Genomic DNA, 20,248 nt, shown 5'->3' on the forward strand with positions numbered 1-20,248 from the left:
ACATTCCCCAGCTCTTCTCTTGGAGACCTTTCATCCCAGATGACTCAACTCAGTCTGGTGGGACCTGTAGCCATGGCACAACAGTTCACCTTTCCAGATCATTTGACTGCTTCATAAGATATTTCACTGGATTTGCAGAGAGAAAATGTTTCCTGTTTGAAACCACTTCCTGACATAATGGAGTCTTTTCCAGTCATGTTATCTAGAAGCTGTCTCACATACTTAAAGGGACCAGAGATGGCATCTCCAGGGTAAGGGGATGTATCTCCCTCCATCTCTTACCTAATGAGGTACTATGATTGAATAAATTATTTAGAAATAATTTTTTTTACTAAAATGTTTCTTCATGAATACTTAACCAATCATAATACACATACAGCCTCCTCTCAGTTACAGCCATATAGAGCATGCCTTCCACTCCAATTGTAACTAAGATATGGAATTTGATGCCAATCCCTGTACCAAGGTGAGATCACTCTGCTAAACCTTCAGATAACGTTTGGCCTTTTATCTAAAAGATTTTAACTTGTGAGGGCTGGCATTTTGTGAGGTAGCCTTTGTTCTCCTAAGGTATTATGACTGGGTATGTATTCATGAAAAGTTTTATTAGAAAAATTATTTTCTTTCCTTGTCCATGAAGTATAAAGAAAAGATGAAATTTTTGTCTTTTTTCAGGAAGGCTGGATTTGGAAGGTAGCAAGCTTATTTTGCTAATGTTAATATGATCAGGTAAGTATTCTCAAAGACACATAATTTACTGAAAATAGTCACTTTCTTTGATACAGGCATGATTTTTCTCCTGACTTGAATCAGATTTTTCTTGTTATAGTCCGTTTTTTGTATCATCTCTGAGCCGGTTTTTTTTAAATGTTCTGTTTGGTCCCCGTCCACAATGACCCTTGTAAAGTATTTGTTCCATATATTACTTAGCACACGAATCTTGTAAAGAGTATTCTGATTGGTCAAAGGTTTAAATTCATCCAGTGAATCTTCATGTAATGGAAACTGATGGCAGTGGAAAGAAGAAGCATGCTTGCAAAACATGGCATCCTGAGTTGTTGAGAGAGACCATGGCACAAAAAGTTTAGATAAAGGTTTAAAAAACGTATGGAAATGGGAATGGCTGGAGCGAAAATTTATGAAGATTTTGTTGGTTAGTTTATAAGAAAACTGAACTCTGGAGGACTGGTATTTTGTGACCTTTGCAAGAAAGATTTGAAGTACGGTAATTGCGGTTGGAAGAGTTTGGAACATCACCTACAAAAGAAGCTGCACACAGAAAAATTGAAGCTCAGAAGGTATCTCGAAAAAGTGCAGTTAATTACTATAAGAAGAAAGATTTCTTGCATGAGAGAACAGATGTAGCCCTCAGTCAGAATATGTGCACTGCATGTTGCCAATACAAGCACCAGCATGAAAGGAAAAAGGCTCTCATTGAGAAGGAAAAGAAACAATTGCACATTGGGCCAAAAAAGTCAGTGGTGACAAAAAGGAAGGCTAAAGAAATCTTTGCCAAAGCCGCAAAAAGAGCTCAACTGGCATATCAACAGGTTGTGTCCATTGGAGAAAAAGACAAGTGAAATGTAGGGGATTATTTGTATATAGTTGATGTACTTGGGTGTTTATTTTACAGATTTGTTATGAAAAGAGAGAAGTATAATATATTTGCTGCAAAAATTTACAAATCATTGTGACTTCATTACGATATGAACACTGACATGCACATTAAATAACTTCAGCATCAATAGTATTGGAGAACAAATTCATGTGACAATAAATATTGTGAAATTATTGAAGTCAAGTTGAACATTTTTGGTAAGTTTATTAGTTTTTCAAATGATTGTTTTTGTTTATTTTAGGATCATAAATTGCACTAGGAGTTTAAAATGCATTTTTGGACCCACAGATCGGGGGGAGGGGAGGTGCTGCCCCTCGTTACCTCATTGGGGGAGGACCCCCAAACCCCCCTTTCAGCTTTTTTTATGGAACACCAAAATCATGTCTGTTGATAATACTTATCCATTATACACACCCTCCAAAAACCTCTTTTCATTTACTATCCTGGAAAAACATGCACATTTGCTACTGTAGTAACTGACAATTGACAGGATTTGGATGCCAATCCTTCTGTCCAAAGGAAAACCATTCTTTCATATTTGGTAAGCAGATGACTTTTTACTCATATAAAGCAACAAATTTGGTTGGCATCTTTTAAATTTGGGAAGACCATATATTGAATGGTGTTAGATGTGCCTCTAATGTATTATTCATCAGGTAAGTATTTTGGTAGAAACATTTACTCAGACAATTGGATCAGATACTGTCTGTTTCAAAATCCAGATTTAATTCATCCTAATTTTGTTTCAAGATCAAAGAGTTATTACCATGCACTTTTCACCACTTGGAGTTTAGTTCAGTTGCTTTTATGGATCACTTTTTACATGCTTGGAACCTTTGCATAGTTGGGGGGGGGGGGTTTCCATTGAAGTTTGTGTGCTATATTACAAATTTCAAGAAAATCAGTAAAATATCACAAGATTTTCTTTCTGAAAAGATAATGAAACGTTCCACACAATAAAAAAATCCGGAGAAAATCATTCACAAAGATTAATGGAAATAAAACAAACTGCACAGCTTCCTATACAGTGTATTAATTCCAGGCTTTCCTTATTAGAGTGGTAAATGTAACCAAGAAGGAGAAGACAAAGAACAGACCTAATGCGTTGAACACAGTGGAAATGCTGAGGGCAGCCAGCTCTGGACTAGGTATTGAAACTGCCATTCCTTTCACCTTTCAGAGCATCTATCCTCATATTTAGCTAGCTAGCCCAGAGGCCCCATGATGTAAAAGTTCATATGAGTAAATAACCTTATCATTGTCTTAAAAATTTCCAGAGTTGTATGACATGGTCTTTTCATTAGAAAAGTATGGTATCTAACTAGCTATCCTGCAACCTGCCTACCTGTAGGACAAGAAAATTGTGTATGTGATTTCTGCTTTATTATGTAACCTTTTAGAAACAATTTTGCAGTTTTTGAAAACTGGTTATCATTCCATGTACTAAAAATAGAATCTGTTTTGAAGGCAAAGCATAATATTTATGACATTCATCTTTCCATCCATCTTTCTGTTTCCAATTTTTTTTTCTGTGCAGTATCAAACTTTTGCAGATCTAAACAAAATTTTGAGAATGGCATGCTATTATAACTCTATGATCATAAACAAATTAACAGAAAGAAGCAAAACCAATAAGTTTTGTTAAACTTAACAAATAATTTAATTATCAAAGTTAAAAAAATGAAAATTTAAGAGGAACCCAAATTAAATTCAAAATGATCCTCAAAAGTTCTGTTAAAGTTTTAACGAATCGAATGTTCCAATGAATTTCACATCCTCGAATGTACTGGTCTGCCAACAGTCCTAATATATGAAAATGGCATTGTCCAGAACTCATTTGAACAAATTCACAGGAGTCACAGAATAATATTTGAGTCCAATGAGCACTTTATAATATAAACAAATAATCTAAATAAATGTTTCCTCTCAAATATCAAAACACAACATGAAATACATCTGCAGACTGATGTTACAACAAGAACATAGGAAATAAGAATGAAATAATTGTCCATCTATACCTACTTACAAAGAGTCCTAAAACACAATTTTCTCCTACTCACTACATGATATTTTGTAAATGCCCCACATCATAAAAGAACCTACCTAACCAACTCATCCAGCGGGAATTAACCTAATTCTTCTTAGAACCCACCTGAACGACCTATCCAGTGGGAAATAACCCCCAAACATGTAAACAAGTTTTATTATTAGAAATTTGACAACACCTACTTCAGATTCTATGCAGTGTCTTTAAAATAGAATCTATACCATAGATAAAAACTAGCTATAATATATCTTGTTTATAGATGATCACTACAATTTACAGTCATGAACAAATATTACACACAGTATAGATACCCCTAACACTTGCCATTGGAGTGAAAAAGAAGTCTGTTGACTTTGAGTTCAGGAGGTCAGAGTCCAGAGTCACTGTGACTGAAAGATTTAAAATGGTTTCCACATGCTAACATTAGTTCTACATTGCATGAATTGTTACCAAAAGTGGATGACTTGACTTTGGGGTAGGGAAGAAACCGATTAATTTTAGGTTTTAAATGTCAAAGCTCAAGATCATTTTGACTGAAAGAAGAAAATGGATTTTGCACAGTAACATAGTTTTACATAAGAGACCTGGACTTTGCATTTGGAGTAAGGTAAAAGCAAATTGACTTTGGGTTCAAAAGGTGAAAGGTTACTTTGTATAAGAAAGAAGATTTTAATTGATGGTCAGAGTTCAAGGTTTCTTTGACCAAAAGAATAACTTGTTTAGAGTATGATCCTTGACAGAAGTTTGTGGATTGCTTGAAGTTAGAGAAATAATGAAACCTATTGATCTTGACTCATGGTCATGATAAATGTAAAAAGCAGATAGTTTCTGCACAGCAAGTTTGCATATATAAACTGAAGGTCCATGTTATTGAGACCCATTGTTCCATAATCTCGAGTCAATCATGCTTGCCTGCTGTGCCTACACAGATGACTGTTAAATATGTGGTGATACATAATGAGCCATGCTCTTGTTACCAACTTCAATTTATGATTTATTTTATACATCAAATAGTCAAAAGAAATTCAGTGAGTTTCTTCCATTACCCGCAGACCTGGGTTTGAATCTCTGTAGAGTATGAATTAAAAATTCTTTAACCTGTATGATAGTATTATTTGTATTAAAATATTAATTCTGCCTGCTATTATATATATTAGTATTTCAGCAAGCTGTTTGGGGCATTAGCTGTATTAATTAGTATTACAGCAGTGTGTTTAGAACATTAGCTGTATTAATTAGTATTTTCAGCAATCTGTTTGGGGCATTAGCTGTATTAATTAGTACCACAGCAGTATGTTTGGGGCATTAGCTGTATTAATTAGTATTACAGCAGTCTGTTTGGGGCATTAGCTGTATCAATTAGTATTACAGCAGTCTGTTTAGAACATTAGCTATATAAAATAGTATTATAGCAGGATGTTAGCTGTATTAATTAGTATTACAGCAATCAGTTTAGGACAAAAATATGTGGCTGGTCTGTAGAGGCAGTCACGATGCACACCGGCTGGTTAAGGAAAGTCGCACTGTAGCTACATCTGAATTATTTGCAAGTGATAATTGCTTTGCAGGACCAATTTGGGAAATTAATTAAAATTTACACAGCAGTGTCTAATATAGTTTTACCGGTTAGATCATTTTTCATTTAAAAGATGTAAAACAGTATGCATGCAGTACACAGTTATCATACAATTCATTCAGAATATGTTGGTATTTAGAACTGACTATTTCAATAATGGGTGTCATCTTTTAGAATCTGATTACACATTACCTTTATATGATAATTATTCATTTAATTTCAATCTTCATAATCCATATTCCTTGGAAGGCTATTAAAGACACACCTTGAGATGTAGCAGAATCAATGTTAAAGTATCACCTTGAGATACATGTAGCAAAATCAATGTTAAACTATCACCTTAAGATACATGTAGCAAAATCAATGTTAAAGTATCACCTTGAGATACATGTAGCACAATCAATGTTAAACTATCACCTTAAAATACATGTAGCAAAATCGATGTTAAAGTATCACCTTGAGATACATGTAGCAAAACCAATGTATAGTATCACCTTGAGATACATGTAGCAAAATCAATGTTAAAATATCACCTTGAGATACATGTAGCAAAATCAATGTTAAAGTATCACCTTGAGATACATGTAGCAAAATCAATGTTAAAGTATCACCTTGAGATACATGTAGCAAAATCAATGTTAAAGTATCACCTTGAGACACATGTAGCAAAATCAATGTTAAAGTATCACCTTGAGATACATGTAGCAAAATCAATGTTAAAGTATGTGGATATTATTGGACAAGGTAAACATAAAGATATTATCCTGTACAAACCAGATTAAATGTTGCACGCATTGAAGTCATAATTAAAGCTACACTTATTGAAAAAGATTTAAACTACCCTGTTAATGTTATGATTGAAACCATCATCCTTTGTTCTTGATCCAGTTTGGTACCTGGCCACCATATTAAAAGTCCATAGCAATCATTAATTTTCATCTGGAAGTTTTTTTTTATGTCAGTTAGGTGAGGAGCATTTAGCAATCAGGACTGACTGCTCCGGTGGCCTAGTGGTTAAAGCCTTCACCTCAAATGCAGGAGGTTGTGGGTTAGATCCCTTGCCGAGTCATACCAAAAACTTATAAAAATGGTACTAACAGCTACCTCGCTTGGCACTCAGCATTAAGAGGTTAGTGTTAGGACTGGTCAGCCTAGTGTCAGGATAATGTGACTGGGTGGGACATCATGCTACATGTCTGCAGCATGATGCCCCAGTGCTAGACATCACTATAAACTGCCACACTGCAGACATCCTATCGATATGACTGAAAAATTGTTAAAGCAATGTTAAAAAATCCATATCACACACACACACATGATCTGGACTGAGAAGATTTTGGTTCAGTTAATTATTATTGAATTTTAGAACAGCAATTAATATTTAATTTTAAGGTGAGTAAATGCACCAGCATGAGCATCTTGACATAGACTTTAAAACAGAACAAACACAGCAATGGTGTCATTTGCTGGTTTGTTTTTCTTCCATAGAAAAAATAGTATTAACCCCTGCCCCACCATCCAACAAAAAATAGAACCTGGATAGCACAGTAGCATTGCACTTTCACTGAACCTCTGTAGTTACAGGTTCAATCACTACATGATGTCCCATCCAGAGTTTACTTATTTTCTGCACGGTCTGTGATTTTCTTACCTCAGAGAAAAGCCAATGTATGTCAAAATCTGAAGTATCCAGAGGGCATTGATAAAGTTAATTTTAAACAACCATTATAAAGTAAATGTGGTTTAAATCTTAAAATCTAGTCAAAAGGTGACTATTTTCAGGAATTGGACCCCAGACAACTATGCAGCTTGCTGAAAGGCTGTACACACAGGGCTACATCAGCTATCCCAGGACAGAGACTACACAGTACCCTGAAAACTTTGACCTGATGTAAGCTAGCAGTTTATTCTTTCATACAGTGTAACAGGTTCTTTTTACTTTAGTGAATGTTTACAAAATAGATTAAGAAATGTTTTATTTGACCTTTGCATCTGGGGGTCAAGTAGTAATCAATAATTTTTAATCCTTCATTATAATTTCCAGATATTGGATTGGACAGCCCATTTTGAATTTCTTTTGTTCATAGTTTTAGGGACTTAAGAAATGGTTTGGGCCTGTTCATGTTCTCAGTTTTTATTGAATTCCAGATAAGTAAGTGAATTTCAGGCCTAATGGTGCCATGTTTGTTAAGATTAGCAGCAAAGACTTTGGAATTGTTGTATAATTTTAAAAAATGCAGTTTATGATAAAACAAAACAAAAAAACTCAGAAAATACAGAGCTTAAAGTATGGTTGATACAAAATGTATATTCACTGAAACCCCATAAACCTAAAACCCATGTGGAACCCACCCAACAAAATTTTGTTTTGAGAGGCTTTTGGTTTACAGATGTTTTCACAGATGTGAAAAAAGTGTCTTTTTCCCCAGGGTGCATGTGATGAGAGAGAGAGGAGGGGGTAGTGAGGGAGGGAGGGAGGATGGTTTTGGTCCTAGCTTGGCTAAACCATTATCACAGAAGATCATTCAGTTCCTAACTTGTTTTCAAATTCATTCTTGTAGATATTTCCCATTTCTTTGTAGTATTTTAGGACTGATTTAATCCTCTAAGGATAGTCCAGTCCTACAAGTTCTTAACTGGTCCTTCTGACACCTCTCCAAGTTAGTGAAGAAAATGTGACAGTCATTGATAGATAAGTAATGATTTTTCTCCTTTGAAAATCATTTGAGTGAAACTGGCTTCTTGAATATTGTTTTGGAGTTCTTTGTCATCAGATCATCAAAAATGAGGTGACATGCCTAGTAGTTAATAAAGAACTTATATTTTTTTATATTTAAATAATGTTCTGTTCATCATGTATACAAATCAATAGCATAAATCACAAGTAAATATTAACAGATATAATCTAACTTACATCACTGACCCTACAATTATTTAGTTATTAATAATTTGCCTTAAAAGCTGGCTCTTTTTTTATGGTATAAAGACTTAAGATTAGCCCGGGGGTTGACAAAATATGGCCCATGGGCCAGACCTAGTTTTATCTGTTAATTTACATCATATGATGTAACTTTAAAAATCACTTACCAGCCCATGTCCTGTGGGAAGTTGCCCTTGCCTTGATTAGCCTAATGTCAGTACTGATTTGTGTTGGTATGTGTTTTAAATATTATTCCAGTATGCGTCAGGAGTTCAGAAAATAAAATGTATTTCAAAGTTTGAAATGAGTTTTGGTTTCATGGGGGATTTTTGTGTATAAAATAATTAGGGATTGAGATTTGACTCCGTATAAAAGATCAGATGGGGATGTTTTCTGTCAGATTTTGACAATTTTTGCTAAGTGGTTTTTCAGAAGCTGTTTGGTGGTCTTTATATTTTTAGTAATGACTGTTGTATTTAATGGTTGAATGGTCTCAGTTTTGGAAAACTTTAAAAGAACTTCATACCTGGATGCATTCTATGAAATTTCATAAAATTCTGATGCATATGATGCTCAGTTTATGCCAATTCAGAATATGTGCTTTCATTTTAATGCCATTTTAATGAAGAAATAATATTCAATTTGTGCTATTGTGCTTGTTTTAACACCTTCTCTGGTGCCATGTGCTGTGACTTGCCTGTAGCTCTCACATGTAATTTAGCTGAAAATTAGGCATAAATAATCAGTACTTGAAAACTTAGAGGTATAATTTCAGACCTGCCAACCCTTACGATTTTGCCGTAAGTTTTACAAAATTACCCTTAAAATAAGGACTTATACACGCAAAAACTTTGGAAAAATGATCATTGCCGAAAATCTGGATAATTGGTTCATGCATGTTTCATCTTAGAATTAGTAAAATTAGTCAGGGAACCAGACTAACTTTACAGCAGCACCCCAGATGCTTTAAACCACCTTTTTGTTCATGCGAAACATCTGCATGATCAAACTGTTGATTACAGAATTTTTTACAATGTTGTCCAGGAAGCAATGCATGTTTAAGATAAAAGGGAAAACAAGCTTCTAGAAAAGTGTTAATAATCAACACAGAAGAATAAAAAGGAATCTTCAGATTCTTGTGAAATAAAGCTGGAAAGGACACAGTTACGTTTATTGGACATCACATGCCAATTTGAGTATGTCTTATGGCGGGAGATATGATTGCCATCTTCATGTGGAATGGAAAAGAATTTCCAAGAATTATGTCAAGTTGAGAGATAGCAACAAGCCATTGAATTGCATAGTGTTTGAACTAAAGTTTGTTCAACTGTCCTAGTGGTAAATAAAGTCTACACCTACTTTACAAACTTTTCAGTTGAACATAATGTTTATCATCGATGCATTGAACTTTTAATTACTTTTTCCAGCTTTACAATAGCAGTTAATGATATTTTTGTACACCTTACTGAAAAAATCAACTGCCTTATTGGGGCAGACTAGCCAGGGTTGGCTGGTCTGTAATTTGACTAAGAACTCTTTAATTTACAAGTATCCTGTGGGAAAATTACTTTTGATGTACACCATAACCTAAGGAATGCAACAATGGCATAAACTGAGCATCACCTGTAAGTAGAACAGATTTCATTGTAGTTTAGTTTAGAGAATAACTCTATCAATGTTGGGGCTAGTAGCTTGTAAGATAAAGTCAGTATTATTAACAAATTCATTTTGCCTATGTATTTCATATCTTGATGATAACTTAAGTTCTAGTGAACAAATTTTGGAACAGGTGTTTCCTTAGCACATGTAAGAACCCTGTTAATTTTGTGGCCAGTAGCTTTAAGGTCAAGGTCACTGTTGCGAAAAACTAGATTTTGTCTGTGCTTTTCAATTCCGATAATAATTTTAACTTAAGTTAAACAAATTTCAGTGCAATTTGGTATTGGTACGTATGTTTCACTTAGCTCAAGGAAGAACCATAGTGATATGGGTCAGCAGTGCCATGGTCAAGGTCACTGTTACAAAATATAGATTTTGCTTCTGCATTTTAATTCATAATATAAACTTGAATGAATGGATTTAAGTGCAGTTTAATGTGTTTTTCCTTAGCCTAAGAAAGAACCCAAGTAATTCTGGTGTTAATAGTCCCAAGGCCAAGGTCACTGTTTCTGAAAATAGATTTTGCCTATACATTTATATAACTTAAGCTTTGGGTATCAGGATTAAACAAAATTTAAAATCTTTGTTCTTCTATTTGCCCCATTGATTTGGTGGTCAATAGGTGCTATTGACCACCAGATCAATGGGGCAAAAAAATGTCAGGTTTGCTGAGACCAACAATATATTTGGGTATTGTATTTTCATTACTGTGCCAATAACTTACGCATTACACAGCACATTTGAACAACATTGTATACATGTGTTATCTTCAGTCCAAGAAAGTCCCCCAAAGATATTTGGGGGTGGGGGTACCTTTAAGGTCAGAGATACTTCTGTTTAAATTGATTTTTCTTCTGCATTTCATTGTGTGACAGCACTTAAGTTTCTTTCAGCTGATTTCAGTTAATCTTGGCACATGCATTATAGTGCTGATACCTTCTTAAAGAGCCCAATCGATTTAGGGGTCAGTAATTTTGAAGTTCAAGGTCAGTGTTATTAAATATAGTTGTCAGGCTTGCTTTATATTTGGGGACAATAACTGAACTATTTTGTGGCAAATTTCAAGTAAACTTGGTAAATATGTTTCCAAATTCTTCGTACAGAACCCCGAAAAGTTCTTGGGAAATGTTAGGTCAGTAACAAATCACTGATGGGGGAAGATGCTTCTAAGGACTGGAACCATGTCTCTGTGTGTGACTTTTAATGTGTACATAAGGCTTATTAAAAGAAACAAAAATTGGAAGTATGTAAAATTACCAGTTATCAGTATGTCATTGGTACCATTACCAATTAACACTATGTAAATGTACCATTAACAATTATCAGTATGTAAACAGTATCCTTACCAATATCATTATGTAAATGGTACCATTACCAATTATCAGTATGTAAACGGTATCCTTACCAATTGCAGTGTTTAACTGGTACCATTTCCAATTATCAGTATGTAAATGGTACCCTTACCAATTATTTGTATGTAAACAGTACCATTACCAATTATTAGTATGTAAATGGTACTATTGCCAATTATCAGTATGTAAACAGTCCCATTACCAATTACAGTATTTAAACAGTACCATTACCAATTGTCAGTACATAAACAGTACCATTACCAATTATCAGTATTTAAATGGTACCATTTCCAATTATCAATATGTCGTTGATACCATTTCCAATTATCAGTATGTAAATAGTAAAATTACCAATTATCTTTATGTAAATGGTACCATTACAAATTGTTAGTATGTAAACAGTATCATTACCAATTGTCAGTATGTAAACGGTACTATTACCAATTATTGGTATGTAAATGATACCATTACCAACTGTAAGTATATGTAAACAGTACCATTAGCAATTATTTATGGATGTTTACAGTATGTAAATGGTACCATTACCAATATCAGTATGTAAACTACCATTACCAATTATCGGTATGTAAATGGTAACATTACCAATTATCAGTATGTAAATGGTACCAGTACCAATTATTAGTAAGTAAACAGTTCCATTACCAACTATCACAATGTAAATGGTAACATTACCATTTATCAGTATGTAAAAGTACCATTGATAAATTATCACTATGTAAATGGTAACATTACCAATTATCAGTGTGTAAACTACCATTAACAATTATCAGTATGTAAACAGCACCATTACCAATTACAGGACAGTATCATAACTAATTACACTGGACAACAAATTTTTACAAAAGTCATGTTACTGAAATAAAATTAGTCAATTCTTATCAATTTTTATGTGCTGAACACGAATATGACAGTCAAATTGCAAAATTGGCTCTAGTTCTTTTGTAATCTGCAAGAAATTAATGTTTACATAACGAAATGCATTCCAATAGTAAAAGGTCAACTGTAATAGCCTACCTATAAAAAATCAAGTCATTGACTACATCTTAGATTTCTTCGCCTGTCTCTTGTACAGCTGTTCGGGAGCATCTCTGAGGAGTGTCCAGCAGTAGTCAGCCAGCATTGTAGTGGACCATTTTCCCTGGTATCTTTGTTCCATTGTTGCGATATCTTGATGAAAACGTTCGCCGTGTTCATCACTAACAATACCACAGTTGCTAGGAAAGAAATCCAAATGGGAATGAAGGAAGTGAATCTTTAGAGACATATTGCAGCCAAGTTTCTTATACTTCATCAACATGTCTTCTACTAGTTCCTTATAGTTTTCTGCCCTAACATTTCCGAGGAAGTTTGTAGAAACTAGGCGAAAAGCATTCCATGCTTGTTTCGCGTCACCTTCCAGCAAGTTGTTGAACCGGTCATCTTTGAAAAGCTCTCGAATCTGAGGACCCACAAAAGCTCCCTCTTTAATCTTTGCTTCGCTGAGTCGAGGGAATTTTTCATGCAGGTATCGGAATGCTGGCAAAGTCCGGTCAATGGCTTTCACGAAGTTCTTCATCAAACCTAGTTTGATGTGAAGGGGTGGTAGCAAGATTTTCTGAGCCTCAACCAGAGCTGGGTGTTGGATATTCTTCTCTCCAATGGCTACATTCTGCCTGTGAGTCCATTCCTTCCTCATGTAGTGCATTTCCCTTGCTCGGCTATCCCACTCGCATAAGAAACACATGTATTTTGTATATCCTTGCTGCAGTCCCATTAAAAGGGCAACTACCTTCAAATCACCACAGAGGTGCCAGCTGTACTTGTTATACTCAATGGAATTCAGTAGCTGCCTTAAGTTATCGTATGTCTCTTTCATGTGGACAGCATACGCTACTGGAATAGATGGAAGAATGTTTCCATTGTGCAAAAGCACAGCCTTGAGACTCAGTTTCGAAGAGTCCACAAATAGTCTCCATTCTTGTGGGTCATGAGTGATTTTTAAAGCATTCATGAGGCCCTCAATATCGGAACAGAATATCAGATTACTTTCCTTTCTGAAGAAAGGCTCCAATTGCTGGTGGCGCTTTCGATATGCAGTAATTGTGACATCTTCTTCTAGAAGATTCCATTGTTGGAGTCTTGATCCTAGCAATTCTGCCTTGTTCTTTGATAAGTCCAAATCACGAATCAGGTCATTTAGTTCTTCCTGTGTTATTCTGTGTGGGGTTGATGATGCACCACAGTGAAAATCTGGATCACTGCATGCTGATGGACCAGGAGAAGAACAGGTCGACTCACCTTTGTCTTCGTCAGATGAATCAAGAGAATATTCTGCTGGAGGTTCTGGAATAGGAAGTCCCTCACCATGTGGAACTGGTCTCAATGCAGACGGAATGTTTGGGTAGACTATTCTCGACTTCTTTCGCTTCGTTATTCCGCCGGAAAGAGGAGGAACCAAGCAGAAGTAACAGTCATTTAGGTGGTTGCTTGGCTCTCTCCACACCATTGGGACTGCAAACGGCATTGATGACCTTTTGCAATTCAACCACTGTGAAAGCTGTGTTGTACATGTAGCACAGCATATATGCGGAGCCCAAGGCTTGTCTTGGTCACCAACCTTGCATCCGAAGTAAAGATGATATGCCTTCTTCACTTGAGAATTGATACTTTTCTTCTGGTTGGCAAATGTCACTTCCCCACAAATATAGCAAAAATTGTCCGCGGTATTAACACACTTTCGAGGCATTACTGTTCTTTATTGTACGTAAATGGATAAAATAATAAGTTTTATGTAACAGTAGCTTGAACTGTCTCGCACAACGTCTAAAATATTTTAAATGCTGAACCTATCTGATTGGGCTTTATATAGTACACTGCTTACGTCAGCTTCAGCAGCCGCCTGGCATTAGTATAATAGGCCTACACATGTATAGTACACTGCTGACGTCAACTTACTTCAGCAGCCGCATGGCATTAGTATTGCATTGCATCAGAAAATGATGCAGTCAACTGTGGATGATGTGAGCATGATGGTATTATGCAATGTTACATCATTATTCCGGATGTTGCTGCAGTCCTACTGGAGAAATTTACACAGTGAAACATAGAAAATGAGGTATATGAATATCTTCAAAACGAGAGCCAATACAAATTTTTCACGGTTATATTTGTGTTCGGCACACCAAAATACTACAGATTAGGGCCTTTTCAAGTCAGTAATGATTTCACTGTTGACCAGTGTTATCAGTATGTAAACAGTACCATTATCAATTATCAGTATTATCATTATGTAAACAGTACCATTATGAATATCAATATGTAAATGGTACCAATACCAATTATCAGTATGGAAATGGTAACATTATCAATTATTTGTATGTAAATATTACCATTGCCAATTTTCAGTCTGTAAACAGTACTATTACCATTATCAGTATGTAAACGGTTCCAGTACCAATTATCAGTATGTAAATGGTAACATTACTAATTATCCATATGTAAATGTTATCATTATCAATTATCTGTATGTAAATGGTAACATTACCAATTATCAGTATGTAAATGGTACCAGTACCAATTATTAGTAAGTAAACAGTTCCAGTACCAATTATCAGCATGTAAATGGTAACATTACTAATTATCCAGATGTAAATGTTATCATTATCAATTATCTTTATGTAAATGGTACCATTGCCAATTTTTAGTCTGTAAACAGTACTATTACCAGTTATCTATGATGAAAGAGAAAGGGGAATAAATGAGACACCAATTGAAACTTAATTATTGTTGTTTAGAAACATATATCAACTGTTTATCTGTTTGCTATTGGTTTCTGAAACTTATCGGTTTATCAGCTTGGCTGATGTTTTGAGTACAGTGTTATGACTGGGAAGTAGGGACATCAGAGGTAAGAAATAAGAGTCACGATGTTATGACTCTGTGGCCACAAACTAAGTAACAGAAAAGAAAAGCAAAACCAACAAGTTTTGTAAAACTTAACCAACAATTTAATATCAAAGTTATAAATGAAAATATGAGAGGAACTTATTAAGAAGTAAATCCAAACTAGTCCTTATAAATGTCTAAGAAAGTCTTAAATGAATGAAAAGTTTCTTATAAATTTCAGAACTGGAAAGGTATTGGTCCTCCAAGAACCTTGACATTGTCAAGATGATGTTGTCCAGAATTCCTTCAAATAATTTATAACAGTTCCAGACTTATATTATAGTCCAAATAATGAGCACTTTCTATTTCCATTGAACATTCCAAACATGTTTTTCCTCTTGAATAAATCTAAGTACAACATAAAACACATCTGCAGACTTACATCAGGAAGAAAAATGTGAATGACTCCAAAATTGGAACATGAAACTGATTGCTAAATTATCTCCTTATATAAACTGTATATTGCGACTATATTTTGCAGTAGACCCTGTATGACAGCATATACTACTGTATATTGCGACTATATTTTGCAATAGACCCTGTATGACAGCATACACTCCTCAGTTTGCATTACTTCGGCATATTCATGTGACCTAGTTTGGGAAGTTACAGAATTATTCTAGAAACATCTAAACCCCCTCAGCCACGGAGAAATTAATCCATAAGCACAATTTAATTCTTGTTATTAAAATTATTATTATTAAATGTCAACACATTCATAAAAAATCTTTTTATAGATCCTATGCAATATTATAATCTGAACAGCTTTAAGTCATGTAGGCAAAATGAAATAAAGATATTCTATACACATTACAGACATGAATAAAAATTATAAAAGTTAGACAAAATCGTGTACCAAGAGTTACAAAACACATAAATATACATAATAATAACTTCGTTATGAACAGAACCCTTGCCAGAAGAGCAGATTTAAGTGTTAGGTTTTGTTTTTTCAGAATTACCTTATATACTGCAAACTGCACAGACCCAGATCTGTCATTGTCTAATGCGCCTAGCAGATATTGGTCTGTGTAGTGTTTTTTGAGTAATCAGTAGAACAAACAAAATAGACCTTGATCTGCAGTTGCATTATTCTATGGCAGATCTGGATCTTTGTTGTTTGCAGTTGGACTCAACTTATAAATGATTATACATGGTATATGAGTGAATTCGTTTGTAACAGAAACATGGTGAAGACCGTGTGCAGTTAATTCTCCATGGTCAAGTGCAATTATCACATAGTTTTGACAGTATTTTTTCCACATGTTTATCTATTCCTTTTATATTTGCCACCATGGTACTAGAGGAACCCTGAGGCAGCAACAGAATCATCCTCACTGGGGGAGTGAGGTCAGAGAACTGCTGGAGAAAGGGATTCAGAAACCAAAGTAAGACCTGATAATTCTGTTTTTATGAATGTATAATGTATGTATATAGAATATATTGTATATAGAATATATGGTTTGTGTCATGTATTTTATTAATCTGGAAACAATATAATACAAATAAAATAATCAAAGAAGATACATTGCCATCTCAACTCACTGAGTTTAGTTCCAGTCACAGCTTAACTGCATTGCTAAACAATTCTAATGTAATCACATCGTCATATAGTTCAGTATGTTACATGAATGAAGTTTGTTTTTTAGGCATACTGAACAGTGTCAACTATGGATTCACTTGTGATCACAAATATAAAATGTCACATAAATAGAATACTGCATTTCATGAAATAATTATTATGCAGATTATTTATTTAAAGAACAAGAAAACTAATGTATGGAAAGATATGATCATTTATGGGAAGTAATTGTGTATGAAAATACAGACACTGAAAAAATCACCTACATGATTGTCATTGTCAAATTCGGCTAAATATAATTCTCAAGTACAAAATACAATTTTTTTATTTCATGTTGGTCTGAGTAAAATACATAAATCACTTGCCATGTATGAGTTAGTTTACCGACATAACAATAGTATTTCATAATTTAACAGATGGAATTTTTTATGTGTTCTTAGGTTGTTATTTAAACTCCCTCATGAACCTCTGAGCGTGGTTTTCTCAGAGAACATGACCTCAGCTAGGAAGAGTGAAATTGATGGCTTTTTGGTGGAAGAGAGTTATCTTGCTTTAATGGCCACTATGGTTTGATCTCTCTTTGTTAGTTTGACTTTCTAGTCAAGACCTTCTGTAGCCCCTGAGTCAGTGGAAATCCATAATCTCATTCACATCTTTGCGGGGGATGATAAGGATTGACTTTTTTGCCCAGTTAGAGCATTCATTCCTATTGGACTAAATCAAAAGGGAAAATATGTGGTTGCTTCCACATGATATTTCTGAAGCCAACATTTCTGGGTGGGTGTTATTCTAGCAAAAAAGCTTACCAGTTTCTCATTTTTCATCTTAATTGTTGTACATAATGAGTCCTTGCTGTCCCATATTCAGCTTAACATGGTCACAGTTGTTTTGTGTTTGTTATGTACAGCTAGACTGCCTTTCAGGCCATCTCTGTTGAGCAACTATCTGTCCTAAACAGCCACTTGGATTAGATCCCTTAAACCTGATTATAGTAGACATGACACTTTTTTAAGCTGGCACCTATTGTTCATGGATCTTTTTTTTTTTCCACATGTGGCTGTCTTGGACAAGTTTGATAATACACAAAAGAAAGAGTTTGAATTTTCATAAAAATATTTTGCAGGAAAGGCACAGATGTAGGAGACCATCCCCCAATCACGCCCATGAAGCCTGCTACAGAGGGGGAACTGGACCATAACTCCTGGAGACTGTATGACTACATCACCAGACACTTCATTGGCACTGTAAGTCCAATTATTGGCTGGCTGGCTGGCCTCATTACAGACATTGATTTTTCTCCATTTTAAAGTGGAATTCAGCTTTTCTCCTGACTTGAATCAGATTTTCTTGATATAGTCTGTTTTTTATATCATCTCTGATCCGGTTTTTAAAAAAAACTGTCTGTCCAGTCCCATTCTTCAACAACCCATGTAAATTATTCGTTCCGTATATTAGTTAGCACACAACTCTCGTAAAGAGTATTCTGATTGGTCAAAGGTTTAAATTCATCCAGTGAATCTTTGTGTAATGGAAACTGATGGCAATGGAAAGAAGAAGCATGCTTGCAAAACATGGCGTCTCGAGTTGTTGAGAGAGACCATGACATGAAAAGTTTAGATAAAGGTTTAAAATATATATGGAATTGGGTATGGCTGGAGCAAAAAATTGACACAAATTTAGTTGGTCAGTTTATAAGAAAACTGAACACTAGAGGGCTGGTATTTTGTGACCTCTGCAAGAAAAATCTCAGTTACACCTCTCCCTTGATAACTCGCGCACATCAGGGTCCAAAAACACAGACCACACTATAAGCAAGGGCACGAGTTACCGAGGACCTCCAAAAAACCCACTAGATAACCATAAAACCGCTGGGTTGGGTGGGGGACTGGGCTGTTTAATGGCTGAATCCTCATTTTATTATTGAGTCGAGAAAAATTATCAGTAAAACACCTTTTCTGATGAAGTTGTTTGTTATTCTCTATAAATTACATTTATTTTTAAAATGTCCAACATGATTGCAACTGGTTTCAACAACCAAACACGGTTTGTGAAAACATTCATGTATTATGTCATGGCTTTTTGTTTTGTTGATTAGTCTGGTTCCCAGAATGGTGCAGAGTAGTATTTTGCGAAAGTAGGAGTCGACCGAGTAGGGAACCAGACTAACTGTTGATACACTACCAAACAAGATTCCTTTTTATCAAAAACACTCAACATTTATTTCATGAGACAATTGTCTACGTTGAAACTAAATTTTTGTATTTTTCAGTTAGTAAAATATTGATGCCATGATTTCACTGCAAGTAATAGTGAAACTTTTTATCATCCTTGAGGATATCTCTATGTGCGAATTCAGAGTTCTCTGGAACTTGTTTTACCCACAGTGGTCTGTATCTGTGAAACAAAGCTGTTTATTTTACAAAGTACTCATTTTGCTTGGTTGTCTTGCTATCTTTTAATCACAATTTTGACTGAGTAGGTGAATTTAAGGTAGTTTAATTAGACACAATACATACACAATAAAATTTATCAGTGTTCGATTGATCAACTGAAATGAGCTACCCGATGTATGACCAGAACCGCTGTTTCTTAAGCATGTAGGATTTGCATGCCTTTTAACTTTTTTTTTCAACCTCCATTATTTAATTCAAAAGACATAATTACTGTGTTAATATAAAAGGAGGCCTACTTTTTATTTAGTGCAACAATACAACAAATGCTTCTGCTAGTACGATATCAAAATAAGTTGGGCACTTAATTAAGTTCTCAAAGAAACACTCTCAGACATAACTGTTACAGTAGATTGACACATTTTATGTTTAGTTACAAGAAGACACATTGCATTTATGATAATTACACTTAAAAGGAACTAAAAGATAGAACTAGGTCACAAATTTCAATTGATAAATCTTTTTATTAATTAGTATTTATTTATTAAAGTAATGTCTCCACTAGGCGTAAGTGACATTTTCATTGATAGAAATGTCCTTGGATATAGTTAATTGCGGTGTACTAAGAATGTTGTCGGAAAAGAAAATGTAACAGATTTTATGACTTATTATTAAAAGTTGATATTTCATAATGTTGGTTAAAATTTCCAGGTCCTATCTACCATTTTCAGTGATAAAACGAGCGATATATCAAAGTTTCCGTTACCAATTTGATCATGATTTTCTTCAAGTTCAGCAAATAGTGATCAGTTTTTGTGGCATTTTCTGGTTTAAAAAATAGTATCCATGTCTTGACCCCACGTTATAAGCGGGTTTGTGAGTTATCAGGGTGCGAGTTGTCGAGGAAGTGGTGTATGGTAATCTCTGTTGGAAGAGTTTGGAACAGCACCTACAAAAGAAGCTGCATACAGGAAAAATTTAAGCTCAGAAGGCATCTGGAAAAGTGCAATTACTATAAGAAGAAAGATTTTTTGCATGAGAGAAAAGATGTAGCCCACTGTCAGAATATGTGCACTGCATGTCGCCAATACAAGCACCAGCTTGAAAGGAAAAAGTTTCTCAATGAGAAGGGAAAGAACTATTGCATATTGAGCCAAAT

General features: G+C 34.8%; 1 protein-coding gene across 1 annotated transcript in view; it reads left to right on the plus strand.

The window, feature by feature from the left end:
- The window catches only part of LOC149784956 (DNA topoisomerase 3-beta-1-like), a 107,196-nt gene that overhangs the window by 42,636 nt on the left and 44,312 nt on the right, over positions 1-20,248 (plus strand). The window contains exons 7-10 of the mRNA XM_089978610.1: positions 2,675-2,766; positions 7,024-7,132; positions 16,422-16,505; positions 17,823-17,943. Coding sequence (XP_089834736.1) covers positions 2,675-2,766; positions 7,024-7,132; positions 16,422-16,505; positions 17,823-17,943 — 406 coding nt within the window. The remainder of the gene's footprint in view (positions 1-2,674; positions 2,767-7,023; positions 7,133-16,421; positions 16,506-17,822; positions 17,944-20,248) is intronic.

This window comes from Sinohyriopsis cumingii, chromosome 13 (assembly GCF_028554795.1).
Source record: "Sinohyriopsis cumingii isolate HCF-2022 chromosome 13, ASM2855479v2, whole genome shotgun sequence".
NCBI classification, from domain to species: Eukaryota; Metazoa; Mollusca; class Bivalvia; order Unionida; family Unionidae; genus Sinohyriopsis; species Sinohyriopsis cumingii.